Raw genomic sequence first — 14,448 nt, 5'->3', positions numbered from 1 at the left:
TTCAATTCAACAAGTACTAAGCATATATTATATAGAATATTTTCCTAGGCATCGAGGAGTATTCAGAATAAATTTTTAAGCCCTTAAGGAGTCTGTTTTATATGAATAAAAACACAATTGGTTTTATTGTTATATGGATGAGAGTTCCTAATTGCACAAAACAACACAGTTTGCTATTTTAATCAAGAAGGCATTAATTAAAGCATATAAGAAATCTCTAAACTGAACTTCCAGGCACAATTTCTAGGACCATGTTTCTTAGCTTTGTAAGTTTATTTTACACCCCAAGTCCCAGAAACATGCAGCATCTGCTAATATCTGTGCCAGCAAAATCGATGCCCCATGCCCAGAATGTTTCCTCATCTGGATCCCCTCAGAATCTGTCCTGTGCAGGGAGCTCTGGCTGGCCGGCTCTTAAGTCACATGTCTGCCACCTGGTGGTAAACATGCCTGAGAAGTATTCCTTGAATCCTACTGTGGGAAGATGGCATTCAGAACGTGGAGACCTAGCAAACATGGAGGGTATATTCAAAAGATTTGGGGCAACCTGAAATGGCAGTCTGCACTACCACCCAGATTTTATCATACCCTTTTTTCATATTAAAATTCTAAATAGCAGCAATACTGATATGTCTCTACCCAACAATACAAATAGACTTCTTAAACAAAAATAAAATCACCCTTTATCAAAAAAGAAGGTTCATAACCTCTAGTTAACTGCATCCAGCTTCATCCAGCTTCATGGGGTTCTTCAGTGTGTACAGTCTTACTCTCATTAAATCACAATCTTATCTTAATATTCTGTAACCTATGGACTACTTTAAATGTTCATCAGAATCAACATAACCAATATAAAATAGAGTAAAAGGGTAAAAATATAACAAGAAAATGGGAAAATAATATATACTATGTGTATGATACAATAAAAATAGAAAGATCCTATTTTCTCCAACTGGTTACAAAGTCCTATTGGCAAATATAAATTCCAATTCTAAACCTTGATTCCTGGACCTGGGTCTATACCCATATATATCGGGTCTGAAACTGAGAGAAACTGAACCTTACTTCCATCACTAATTCTGAGTGTATACTAATTCCAGGATGATAGCATCCCAACCTATCAATGTGTTACCTCTCAATTTAAATTAAAATAGAGTCTTCCTTGGGTCACTTAACCTTTCTTTAGGATCATCTGCTTCTGAACAATGTGATAGCATGGTAAAAACAGGGCTGGGAGCATCAGTCAATTGCATTAGCCCTTTCACTGTAAGATGAGTTTTTTTGGGCAGAAGTAATATTGTGTATGATAACAGGATTTTAAGCAAAAATCTAATAAGATGGTGTTGCTGGTAGAGGCAGAGCCATTAGATAAGGCAAATCCATATCCAGAAAAAGTTTTTATTATAGTAGCAAAAGACAGCTGCCTCCCTGATGGAAGGGGTTTGATGTAATCTGCTTGATTCAAGATGAGTAGTTTGTTTCTAGGTATATTGCACCATGTCAGGACTTCAAGGTTGATGGCTACAGCAAGTAAATTGGTTATTCAGCTGGGGTGGTAACCCTATCAACCTTAATGATGAGAGGCCCATTTTGTCTCAATGAATAACTTCTATCCCAGAAACCATGGTCACTATTTTATGCCCATTGAGCAAATGCTGTGGTGGCCAAAGAAATAAGTCAATACCCAGAGGATGAATCATTTTGTCTACCAGATTATTGAACGCGTTTATACCAGTGGGTACCAAAGATATAGTCGTAGTTTAGAGCTAATAGCCAAAACAGTTTTGTATTCTATTTTCCTTAGCTGTTACCATGCTACATGGGCACAGGTCCCTTTAGGGGAGATTTTCTGATTATCTATTGCTTTATAATAAACTACCCCCAAATTTAATGGCACAAACAATGTTTTACTATACACACAGTTCTATGGGTCAGGGATTCAGAAAGGACACAGTGGTGACAGCCCTTCTTTTCTCCATAAGGTTTGGGCTCTCAGCTGGGATGACTTGATGGCTAGTGACTGGTAGATGATTTATTTTTATCAGAAAAAGCAAAAAGCACTGATATATACTGTTTGTTAATTTCTGTGGTGTTAATACTCCCATGGTGGCTGTTTTCAAACTTCCAACATGTCACTAAATGCAGAGTTGGGAAAAGATGCACAGTAGTGAACCATTATATAGTATTTTCTACTATCAAATACCATTGAAGTAAACAACCCTATAGGCATGAGTAATAGTATAATATAGTAAGATAATTAGGAAGTGATATATTTTGAGCATTCACTATCTTTTAAAAACATTTTATTAAATCAAAGCTTACATAATGTAAGCTTCAACAATAACTGTGCTTAACTACCAGCTCACAAGATTTCTGAAAATTATCCTCTCTCACAAGATAGTATGGACCAGCTTTAGCATATGATTTTCAGGTGGTGACTCAAATATCTGGAGGCTGAAAGATCTACTTGTGAGATAACTCCTTTGCTCTTGTGTCTAGCACCTGGGCTGGAGTGACTGAAGGACAGACAGATTTAACTGGGACTTTATATCTGAGAACCTCCATATGACCTCTGTGGCACAGTGGTCTCAGACTAGTGAGTTTTTGTGTGGTGGCTCTGGGACCTAAGAACAAGTACTCCAGTGAACTAGATGGAAACTGCATTGCCTCTTAGGACCTAGACTCAAAAGTCACAAATTGTCACTGTCACCATACAACACAGGTTGATCAAAAGAGTCACAGGCCCAACCAGATTCAAGAGGGGGGAACATAGGCTATGTTTTGCCAGGCACCTACTTAATGATTGAGTCATGCATGGTTGTTAAGACAAATAAGATGACACTTATCAGTGAAGCAGGGCGACCCATTGGAATTTGGTGGATAAAGTAAATCAGATTCATCTGAAACTTTCTAAATTTCCTTTCTCTAATTCTTGGTGGTACCTTTTTATTTTCATAGTAGTGCCAACATTTCCAAATAAGACACCTGGCAAGGCTCTGGATTCATCATACATTGTAGTTCAATGACCTCTCCTAGATCAGGCTCTTTATCTTTTTTCCGTTATGTCTTGGGACCTCAATAAGAGGCTGTTATGAGCAGCCGTAGCAACTGTTGAGTTCTCTGAGCCTTGACCTAAAATTTAAAACCTTATGCTTGTCATTTTCTTTCTTTAAACTCTTCAATGCAACTCAAAGCACCCAGCTCACCTCATTGTCCTTATATTCTTCCTGCCCTTCAAAATGGTCTTTTGTACATATGACTCAGTCCATCAAAGCCTTACTGTCAGAGACAGCCCATTTCAGGATAACTCAGGTGGTCACTTCAGCAGCTATCCATGAACCACGGGAGACAATGCCCCTTTTTTGACGTTAATCTACTTATTACTTTGTCAAATCTGTCTGGGTCAGATATCCCATATTCCCATTTGTCTGAAGAGTTGTTACTTATAGCCGTAGCTGTTAAAAACTGCTGTTTTAATCAGGGTTCATTTATTCATTCAACCAAAAATTTATAAGCATCTACTATGCCAATCTTCTAGGCACTGAGAGATACAGCAATGGACAAAATAGGAAAAAAGTAAATAAAAACACTTCATTTCCTCATGGGCCTTACATTATGTTTTGGGAGACAGACTTAAACAAGATAAGTGTATAAAGTAAATAGTGAATTACATATAGACAAATGCCAAGGGGGAAAAACAAACTGGAAAGGAGATATTTCGTACAGAGGGTGACTAGGGAAAGCCTTGTTGAAAGGTGAGATTTGACAAAAACCACGAAAGAGACAGTGGAATGAGATGGGCATGCATATGTCTGAAAGAGAGTGTTTTAGGCAGAAAAAAACAGCAAGCACAAAGGCCCTGATGTAATAGCATGGATGTCTGATAATGTTAAAACAACAAAACAAAACAACGCTACAAGGAAACCAAATCAGCTAGACTGGAGTGAGCAAGAAGAATAGGAGATGAGTTCAGAGAATTGAGATCCCTTTGGTACTTTTAAGGACTTTGGCTTTTACTTGAGCCAGATGAGAAGACCGTGAGGATTTGAGCAGAGGTATGAATGACCTGGCTTCCATTTTAACTTAAATAGTGTTTTGAGAATAACCTGATGGAAGGATGAAAGCAGGAGGACCAGTTAAGAAGCTACTATAATAATTTGTGGGAGATAATGGGTATTGGGCCCAGGTGGCAAGTGGGTGCAGTGGCAAGTGGTTAGATTCTGGAAGTTGTAGGAACATGGAAAAGATTGATTTTAAAGACTGAACTATAAATTTTAAGATGGGTAAGAGAAAGTAAAGGCAAGAGTATGGTGAGAAGTAGTAATAAATTCCTACGATAAAGAGATTGAAGGTGCAAGTATTTTTAGAGTTTGAGCATTTAAATAACTGAACTAAACTAATGATTTGTGAGTTGTATAATAAAAACTGAAATTAGTCGCATTTATTGATAACAGTAGAATCTATCATGAAACCATAATTGTGAGTTACTGAAATAGGGGGGAAATTGAGACCATTGGAGTACACAAAGTCTAGAAATTTAGATGCCAATATGCTGGAGAAATCAGCATATTTAACTCATATATTTAAATGAGTTATAACTCATATATTTAAATGAGTTATCACTCATATATTTAAATGAGTTATCACTCATATATTTAAATGAGTTATAAAAATCACCAAGAATTACAACCGGGGTAACACTGGAAAAATGACAATAATCTAGTTGCTAAGACATTCAAGGAACAATGACCAGGGTATGGCAGATGACTGTTACAATGAAAGGTAGCAGTCAGTATGACCTGATGTACTGTCATAGCATTCTTACTTGCATATAACAGAATTCACTCTCTAGCTAGTTTAAGTAGACGACAGTGATTTTTAACAGTAATTAAGAAATTCTTACCCAAAACAATCTGTAGCCTAACGTTTCAGGAAAAAATTTTAGAACTTCACTGCAAAGCTGGTAAACAGATTTTTTCTCCTTTTCTGTGCAAAATCATGATTCCACCTCCCATTGAGCAAACTAGATACCTTCACCAACTTATTTATATGGCTTATAACTTATTTATACCACTCATTTCTTGCATGTGTGTAATTAATAGAACCTCTGTGGCACCAAACACTGAGAATTGTAGTTTTTTGCACTCTATGTTGAGAAGGTGGGATTAACATTGTGAGAAATTTGCCAAATGTAAAGAGTGTGGTTGAAAGATTTAGATAATCTCCAATAACAGATGTTCTTTATAGCTTCAATATAATACTCATATTGTGTTTCTTGCCTAGAGGGTACAGATTATATCTTATACAATTTTGTATCCTACCTACTCCCATGCAATATTAGAAGCTCAAATAGTTATTAAATTACTGTATAGATGAAGACATCTCTAATTTACAGAGAAACCAGTTTTCTTGTATTATGTCTTATTTCTTTGTAAGTATATCACCTACCTAAAACATACATACATATATATATATATATATAAACTGTGTTAATTAGCTTAAGCTTTTAGGAAATAATGCCAATTAACCATGGCTGCAGATTTAGCTTTGATATAGGCCAGAATGTACACTGGGAAATTTACCTAATTTATCATTTTTTTCTATTCATTCAATAAATATTTTTACATATGCATAAATGCCAGGAACTGAGCCAATACTCAAATACAGAAAAGATCAAGACAGACATGGTGCCTATCCTCATGGAACTTATATTTCAATGAGGAAATAGAATGAAATTTAGTAAAACTATTTTTAAGAAATTACACACATTATATGAAGAAATGAAGCAAGAGAATGAAATAGAGAGTTATGAAGACTTGGAAGAGAGAGACCTACAAATGCTTTACCTAGAGTAGTGGGCAAATGCTTTATTGAGAGGGTGATATTTAAACTGAGACTTAAAGGTGAGAAAGAGCTGACCAACTAAGGAGCCAAAGGACAGTATTTCAGGCAGAGGGTACAGCATGTGCAAAGGCTTGGAAGACTGAGGAACTGAAAGTAGGCTGGCATGGTTAGAGCAGAGTTTGCCAGAGAAAGACTAACAGCAGATAAAGTTGGAGAAATAGGCAAATCTCTATAACCTATGTGAAACAGCTTGGATTTAACCAATGCACACATGTATCTATAGAAATCAAGAGAGTAGAATACCATGAATATAATCAGAGATTGGTAAATAAAAGAAAAGCTCTTTGAAAATATTAATTGTATCATCTTCATATTGAAGAACTTTTAATATTACTTTGATGCTTACATATGACTCTGGCCGACTGATCTATATACCTTTAAGATCTCAGATATGTCTGGGGTTTTTTATGTTAATAACAGGCAAAATTTTCTGACACATTGAACCATAATTAGTGACAGTGAATATAGCAAAATTAACCCATAAAGAACTAAGAAATGTGATACTAATATGTGACACTGAAATTAACAGTAGCATTGTTAAAAACAAAAATTTTCTTTACAGTATAAGCTTTAGGAAAAATCTTGAAAGAAAATAGTTTTTCTTTACTTCTTTCCACCTCAGTATCTTATATCTGCTTTTTACTTTATTGTTTCAGTAACTCCTGCTTATTTTGCCTAGACATCATTTGTTAGCCTATGCTTTTCACTAGCCTTCTGAAAATCTCTCCTCCTTACTAGTCATATATTATTCTTCACTAGTAAAATTTTAATAACTGATAACAGTTTTTTATTTTCTTTTCATATATCTTTGCTTTTAGTTGCAGAACTGACTTATAAAATAAAATGAAGGTGAAACTCCAATTCACAGAACATTTAAAAGCAAAATTTCTCTGGGAAGAGTTAGAGCATAGAGTCTGGAACCAGAATGAAACATTGTTCACTGGACTTTCCCCTAGTCTCTATCATGGTACCAGACACTGACTGGTGAATGTAGGTTCCAGAGTAGACAGTTTAAAAATTATGTCCTTTAACCTCTTTTCTCAAAATGACTATTGCTGGTCTCAGTTACTATATTCCAGTTGGCTGCATATATTTTTCTATTATGTAATCTAAGAATTTAATTGTGAATAAAATCATTAGTGTTACCACTATAATTGCTATAACAACCTATGATTATAACTATAATCACATTTAAAGCAACATGGTGATTATACTCATTTCCTTCAATTTAAAAAATTTAAATGATCAGATATAAGTGAAATTAATTTTGACTTTCAGTTCTATTCTCTAACAAAATCATCATGCTTTGTTCAATGTTCTTCAGTCATTATCCTATTGGAACATATTATGGTGTGTTCTAGTTCTCCTCAATTTAAACTGAAATTGTTAAATCTTCTAAAAGAATGCATATAATTCACATTATATTTTAAATTCAGTAAATTGTTACTTGATAGAAATGCAATTTACTTTTAATATACTTTATGAACCCTGGTTTATGAACTCAGGTTTGTGCTTCATTGATGCTATCTGTAGTATAATCTGAGGTTATCATTAGATACTATATAAATCTGAAATCTAAAATGGAAATCATCTGTATGTATTAGTGACTTGTATCCATAAGATAATTACATTTTCTGTTAAACCCAATAGCTGTTACTGGAGCATTTGGAGTGCCTTGTGTCACGACATGAAAGGTCACTAAGAATGACGGTGGTGAAGCGACAAGCCCAGTCCCCCTCGGGAGTGTCCAGCGAAGTTGAGGTTCTCAAGGCGCTGAAATCTTTATTTGAGCACCACAAGGCCTTGGATGAAAAGGTATAGTATTGTGAAAGGATTGTTACAATTTTATGTCAATTATACTTCAATAAAGCTGAATTTTTTTTTTTTAAAACTACTGGAAAAAAAGGTATAGTATTGACAAAAGATTTCAGGCTTAACTGTGCTTTTGTCATCAGCATCAAGCTCCTTGTCTTCATCCATGACTCTTACTGGCTGCTGAAGTCAGTCAGTTCAGAGGAACACGTCTGAACTACAGGAAAAATCACTAAAAAAAAAAAAAAACGCACCCTGACTATTACATGTATACTGGTATTATTCATTATTCATTCATTATTCATTATTCATCATTCATTATATTATTCATAACCATTTTCTTTTTTTAATACATCTGAATCTATGGTTTATCAAGACTTCTATTACGGCACATGAGAGTCCTAGTCCAGATGGCCATTTGAAATTTAATATGGTCATTTAACCTTTCTGTTTCTCCCTCTCTCTCTCTCATTCTCTCCCCACCCCACAGTCTCTATCCTCCCTACCCCCTCTGAAGTGCGTGGCTATAGATGCCAACATAGGAGACTATTAACTGACAATAAAACATATCTTGAAGTGTAAATTGGAAATACTTTAACCTTTAGAGATTCATATTAGAATCATACAATTTTATTTTGGGGGTTTCTAATATCTTAGTTCTGAACACACATTTTTAAGAGTTTCTGCGGGTAACAGCATAAGGTATTAGTAGAAAAATCTGCTTTAGGTCTTTTTTAAAGTAACTGTAAGTTTCTCAGCTGTTACTCAAATAAGCTCTATGGACATTAATAAGCCAATATGATGATAATATTCTTTGGATATTAGTAAGGCTTATGACATCATTTCAATTCTGTAAAATTTCAAAGAATGAATTTTTTTAAATTAATGAGGCTTTAGGATTTTGTACAGTGGGAATTGGGGCACTTCATTGTAAAGTATCTGACAAGTTCTGAGCATTAAAATCCAAACTAAGGATTATTACTCAGTTATATATAGGTTTTGAGCATACAGACACTTTTTGCTCTATTTAATATTTATATACATATATATTTTTATCATCAGTCTTTCAGATGTTCTTAGAGCAGGGGATTTATGTGGAGTGTGTGCATAGCATATCTATAATTCTGTCTTCTAGATTATTAAGAAGAAATTGTATCTTATTTTTAATTTTAGTATGAGAGGCAACTAGTTTATGAATAATTTTGAGTAAAACAGAAATGGATATTATATAAAAATCCCTGATGAATATAATATCAACTAATATCAAATGTCAAATAATAATTTAATATATTTAATGTTTACTTTCATATTATATTTCTTATTACAAAACTGCATTATTAAGAATTTGCAAGACTTTACATTTATAGAATATCTATTATGTGTCAGACTCCTTGGCATATATTTAGCACACAAAGATAAATAAGACATTTTCTTTACAAATGAGGAGTTCATAGTTCTGGAGTTCACATGTCAATAAGAGGGAGTGGTAAGAAGAGATATATACGATGTGATATGGAGTCTCAGGAAAAGTTGTGACTAATTTTTCCTGAAGAAGTGATGAGAAAGTCAAGAATGTCTTCACAGAGGGGGTGAAATTTGGTCTGGGTATTAGACTGTGTAAGGATTTTTTAAGCAGACAAGTAAACATACTGTAAGCAATATGATCAATATGTGAACTAACCCAGAGCTTTGAAAAGAACATGGCCTGCTCAGAGAAGACTTAACAGTTTTGAGTGACTTGAATGAGGGACTTGAGAATGAGTGATTTGAGATGTTCCCTAGATGTGCTCCCACATCACTTAGGTGAGGGATGCTTTTATGAAAAAATGAATAGAAGGCAATAAACAGCATTTAGGACAAATAACGTAATGAGTGTGAGTACATTTAAGAAGAAAATGGTTGTAGTACAATTTAGGATCTAAAAGTAATTTAGTATATAGATGTTCAGTGAACTTAGCATGACTAAATGAAGTATTTCATACTGTGACCCTAGGAATTGTAATAGGGTTTAGTAACTCACCAAATGTGCCCTGGACATTGGTGAGTTCGGGGCAACAGAACTGATTATGGACTAAGTAATACCTAACAGCCTGAAGGAAAAATATTATGATCTTGGGCTTTGGAGTTAGACAGACTTGGACAAGTACCTTAATTTCTCTTAGTCTGTTTTCTCTTCTTTTGAATGAAGAGAATAATAATACCTACCTAATAGCATTGTCTGACATGCAAAGCTCCTAGCCAGTACTTAGCATATGGCAAATGCTCAGTAAATGTTAATGAATGTTATTGTTAATGATAAATTTCAGCATTTGACAAAAATTTCAAACTAAGTGAAGATATTGGTATCACAGTTGATTCACATGCTTATTTAAATTAACATTCATTTAGTTCTTAAGGGGTTAATATGTGCCTAAGCACCTTCATAAACAATTCCCCTAAGAATAGCTCACAGCTTCTTGTGTAGATCAGGAGAGGTAAGGAGACAGACATATGAACAAGTAATTACAATATTCTATTTTAAGTGCTATGGATATTATGTTAAAACATATGTGGAGGGCTTCCCTGGTGGCGCAGTGGTTGAGAGTCCGCCTGCCGATGCAGGGGACGCGGGTTCGTGCCCCGTTCCGGGAGGATCCCATATGCTGCGGAGTGGCTGGGCCCGTGAGCCATGGCCGCTGAGCCTGCGCGTCCGGAGCCTGTGCTCCACAATGGGGGAGGCCACAACAGTGAGAGGTCCGCGTACCGCAAAAAAAAAAAAAAAAAAAAAAAAAAAAATATATATATATATATATATATATATATAAAACATATGTGGAATATCAGAAGAAGATGCAATTAATCATATCGAGGGCAAGAAACTACCAACTTTACCACAGAAGGTTTAGAACACAGGAAGAGATAAATAAAATACAAAAGATTGAGCATAGCTGTGGACAGTTACAATGACTGGCAGTCTTCATTATTGATGTCCTTATTTACATATCCACTGAGTTGTAGGGTAGAATTTACACAATTATCTAAGACCAGCAGTGATTTTGACATAAGTCTCCAACATGTTTATCAATTCTGTGGGCTGGAGGAAATGAGAAGTATACATGTGTTTTTCAGTCACTCAGATATCACTGAGTATTTTTTAAAAAGATATACTGGGTATGCATGGGAAATGTAACCAAAACACATGTTACATATACTCCACATATATTCCTGTGATCTAATATCACAGTGCCCAAACTGGATTTAAATGTCTGGTCTAAGATTCCCTCACGATGCTTTCTGTTGCAGGATTGATAATTCCAAAATAAACCCCTGCCATACCTTAATTTAAATTTGAAATGTATGCTTTTCCACCCAAGTCCTTCTTTATCCTGCAACATACTCGTCATTCTTAGGGACTTATTTTAATCCTCAGGGATAACATTTCTCTTGAAACATCTTTTTTTCAGGAAAATTTTTTTCTCTTTATTTTTTCATACCACTATGAAGAAAATAAGTGTAACAGATGAAATTAGAAATCAAAAATTCTAGATGTACATAAATATATTTAGGAGGTTATACTATAGCTCTATAAATAAGCAATCAATATATCTTAAAGACTATGTGGACAATAGATTAATTGAATGTAATTAAATAGCAAAAAACTAGAAAAAGTAAAGTATATAGCCAAGACCATCAACTGTGTACTTATATTTAGGAAAAAATTGAAACTATAGTTTTTTCTTGTCTAGATAACTTCAAAAGAACACCAAATTCAACAAGAAAAATAAGGATATTATGGCATTCTGCTAGTGCTGTGCTCAGAGCAGTGCAAAAAGCTGCAAGCCTTGTCAGAAATACTATTTTTTCTTATTACCAGTGGAGTTCCAGTTATATAGACAAGATAAAACGTTAGATTCCTTTATACTCTAGAAAGGTTACTCCTTTGGATCCTCCCTTTGTTTTTTCTTTACCAAGTTTAGCAGAGATTAGTGCAAGAGGAAGCAAATATGTTTCATTCATTTGAGTCTTACCCAAGAAATAAATACAGAGAGAATACTTCATTCTCATATAAATGTGAATAAAGCATTCATATCATAAATGTATTAATATTTGTAACATTAATTTTTACATTTATAACATGAATTCAAAATATATTCAGCAATTGTTTTTATTTTCTTGTGAAGAGAGTTTTAGGTTCATTACTTTGTATATAATATAATTTCAAGTTGCAAATGCTGTTATAAATGTATTGAGGGGTGATTTTTCATATTGTTTGAAAAGCTTGATAATTTTTACTGCTCGAAGGCTCAATATAATAAGAATATACATGCTTAACTTGTGGTAAATTTGAAACAGTTTGGAACAGTTTCTGTGATTTTCAGTTTAACAAAGAAAGGAAGACATTTAACCCGCAGTATAGCCTGGTTTCAACTGCTCCTTATGTGGCTTGCATGACTCTTTTAGGAACATCCCAATGCATCAGTATGTCTTTAAATATAGTGCCTTAACCTCTTTATTGCAGTCTAAATGTGATCTGATTATGTTGCGTACGTTGAGATTAATTTATATTTAGACTGTTTCATATTGCTGTTCTCATCAACTAGGATTCTTAGATTTTTATCAGAATACCCATATTTTATACCTGCTATTTTAGGAAGTGGACATAAAACTTTACAATCATCCCTATTAAATAACAAGGACATCTACTAAGATATTTGTTGATATCTGTATTCCACATATCAGCAGTCCTCCTCATTTTCATGCCTTTGGGATGTTTGCTTTGTTTGCATCTATCCAAGCACTCATGAAAAAAGTATTTCCCAAGTCAAATCATTAAAGATTTCCTTCTAAGAAGCTCTTGTTCAGTTATGAATCAGCATTAGTTTTATGCATTTTTATGAACAATTGGATATTTGTCTAACAGCACTGGTACCTGGCAGCCCATCTGGCATACTTAAATATCATGAAGGATCCTCTGTGATTATCTTTGATATGAAATGTCCATTTATATATGTATTACTAATTTTCAGAGAATTTGAACCTAAGTAAAATTAATATTAAAATTCCAGTCAGGCATTAATTCTTTCTTATTCAAGATGTATTTCAGGAGTTAAGTGTACCCAGTCACCTGAATATATTTCAGTCATCATTATACATTACTAAAATAATTGAGATTTTTAAAAATTTCTAATTAGATTCTAGATTCATAGGATATCACTTGTTTTTTGTTTGTTTGCTAACTAGAAAATAATTTTGTAACTTCAACTTTAAAATTACTATGTATCTAGGTTTTTAGATATTTTGTGTATTTAACTTATATTCCCAGTTAAATCTTGCTAAAAAAAGAAAAAGACCATTAATTAAAATATACCATTAATAAATTACTAAAATGAATGTTCATTTAAATAATTTATTTCTATAATTAAAATGCACACTGTTATATTCCCATGGTAAATCAATGTTAATTCATAAATAATCTAAAACTCACCATGAATTCCATATTGAATTGAAGCTATAAACTTTGGTGTTTTTTTTTAAGGAAAATTAAATTGCTGTAGTCATTTATTTTAGTTTAACCAAATTTCTTTCTCTGAACTTTTCTACTTTTGACAAATTTAATATGGAGCATATCTATAGATCTGAACATATAATAACTAAAACAATCTTAGAAGTTCTAAGAAAGCAAGGATCAAAGAAACACTTCTCTGAGTTTCATTTGTGTATGAAACATTTGGAAATCATTACTTTCAAACTAAATGTGCAATCTTTGGTTCTATAAAATATAATGGTTTAACCTTTGGTATCTGAAAAGTATTTAGGAATTCCAGAGTAGATATATACTTTCCAATCCCTCAATAACAATGTAGACCTCAAACTAATACAAAATTAATTTCATGAGCAATGGACAACATTTTTCAGCTTCTAAGAATCCTTTGCTTTTAGACAAATTATTTTGTACTAAATGTCAAAGGAAAACACAGTTATTATTTTAAAGAAGTAGAAAGTTTTTTGCCTATATCTTATGCTTAATCATTGACTGTTTTTCAGATGAATTCATAATAAACTTTTGAACTTTGCCTCCACTTACTATGAATCAGAATTCAGAACAAGAGGGGTTGCTCTTCAACCCCATTGTAAACTCTGTCACGAAACACTAGAAGGACTTGCTTACAAGAAAATCCCTTAATACAGTCATACTATGAGGTGACAATGTAGTCATAGTATTCCTGAGCACTTAAGGCTATATATACTTTAATACTTTTTCAAATGTGACTGTCTCTGATAATGTTAATGGATTCAGCACAGTTTAATATGTATGGGATGTACATTACTGCACATATTTTGGTTTTTCTTCTAGGTAAGGGAGCGACTGAGGGTTTCTTTAGAAAGAGTCTCTGCACTGGAAGAAGAACTAGCTGCTGCTAATCAGGAGGTAACATACCAAACTTTCTCCTCTTTTGAGGTGCAATATCGCTAACCTTATATCCCTTGTGTTTCACGTCACTTTTATTAAAACTGTCACAAAAAATAAATTACATTTGGTATATGCCACTGAACAAGACCTGTTAAAACTAGTTGCCAGAGTCATGCTTTCTGATTTCTGGTGATTCAGATCTGTCACTAAGAGATGAAAGGAGAATTATCATGAGCTAGTGATATGAGAGCTAGTGAGGTGGGGATTTAGAAAGACTGCAGTCAGAACGCCAGGCCTTTTGAGAAGTAAAACACAGCTCCAAAACTGGAAAACATGTCAAA

General features: G+C 33.8%; 1 protein-coding gene across 13 annotated transcripts in view; it reads left to right on the top strand.

The window, feature by feature from the left end:
• The window catches only part of PPFIA2 (PTPRF interacting protein alpha 2), a gene marked incomplete at both ends in the record, with an annotated part of 468,557 nt that overhangs the window by 278,455 nt on the left and 175,654 nt on the right, over window positions 1-14,448 (top strand). For 12 of the 13 annotated variants that reach the window (XM_082667019.1, XM_082667016.1, XM_082667015.1 and 9 more), the window contains 2 exons: window positions 7,555-7,719; window positions 14,051-14,125. In XM_082667019.1, coding sequence (XP_082523145.1) covers window positions 7,555-7,719; window positions 14,051-14,125 — 240 coding nt within the window. The remainder of the gene's footprint in view (window positions 1-7,554; window positions 7,720-14,050; window positions 14,126-14,448) is intronic. The other variant, XM_082667013.1, reaches the window with a different exon arrangement.

The sequence above is a fragment of the Grampus griseus genome (assembly GCF_964374135.1).
Source record: "Grampus griseus genome assembly, chromosome: 11".
NCBI lineage: Eukaryota > Metazoa > Chordata > Mammalia > Artiodactyla > Delphinidae > Grampus > Grampus griseus.
This window is presented reverse-complemented; position numbering and strand designations above follow the sequence as displayed.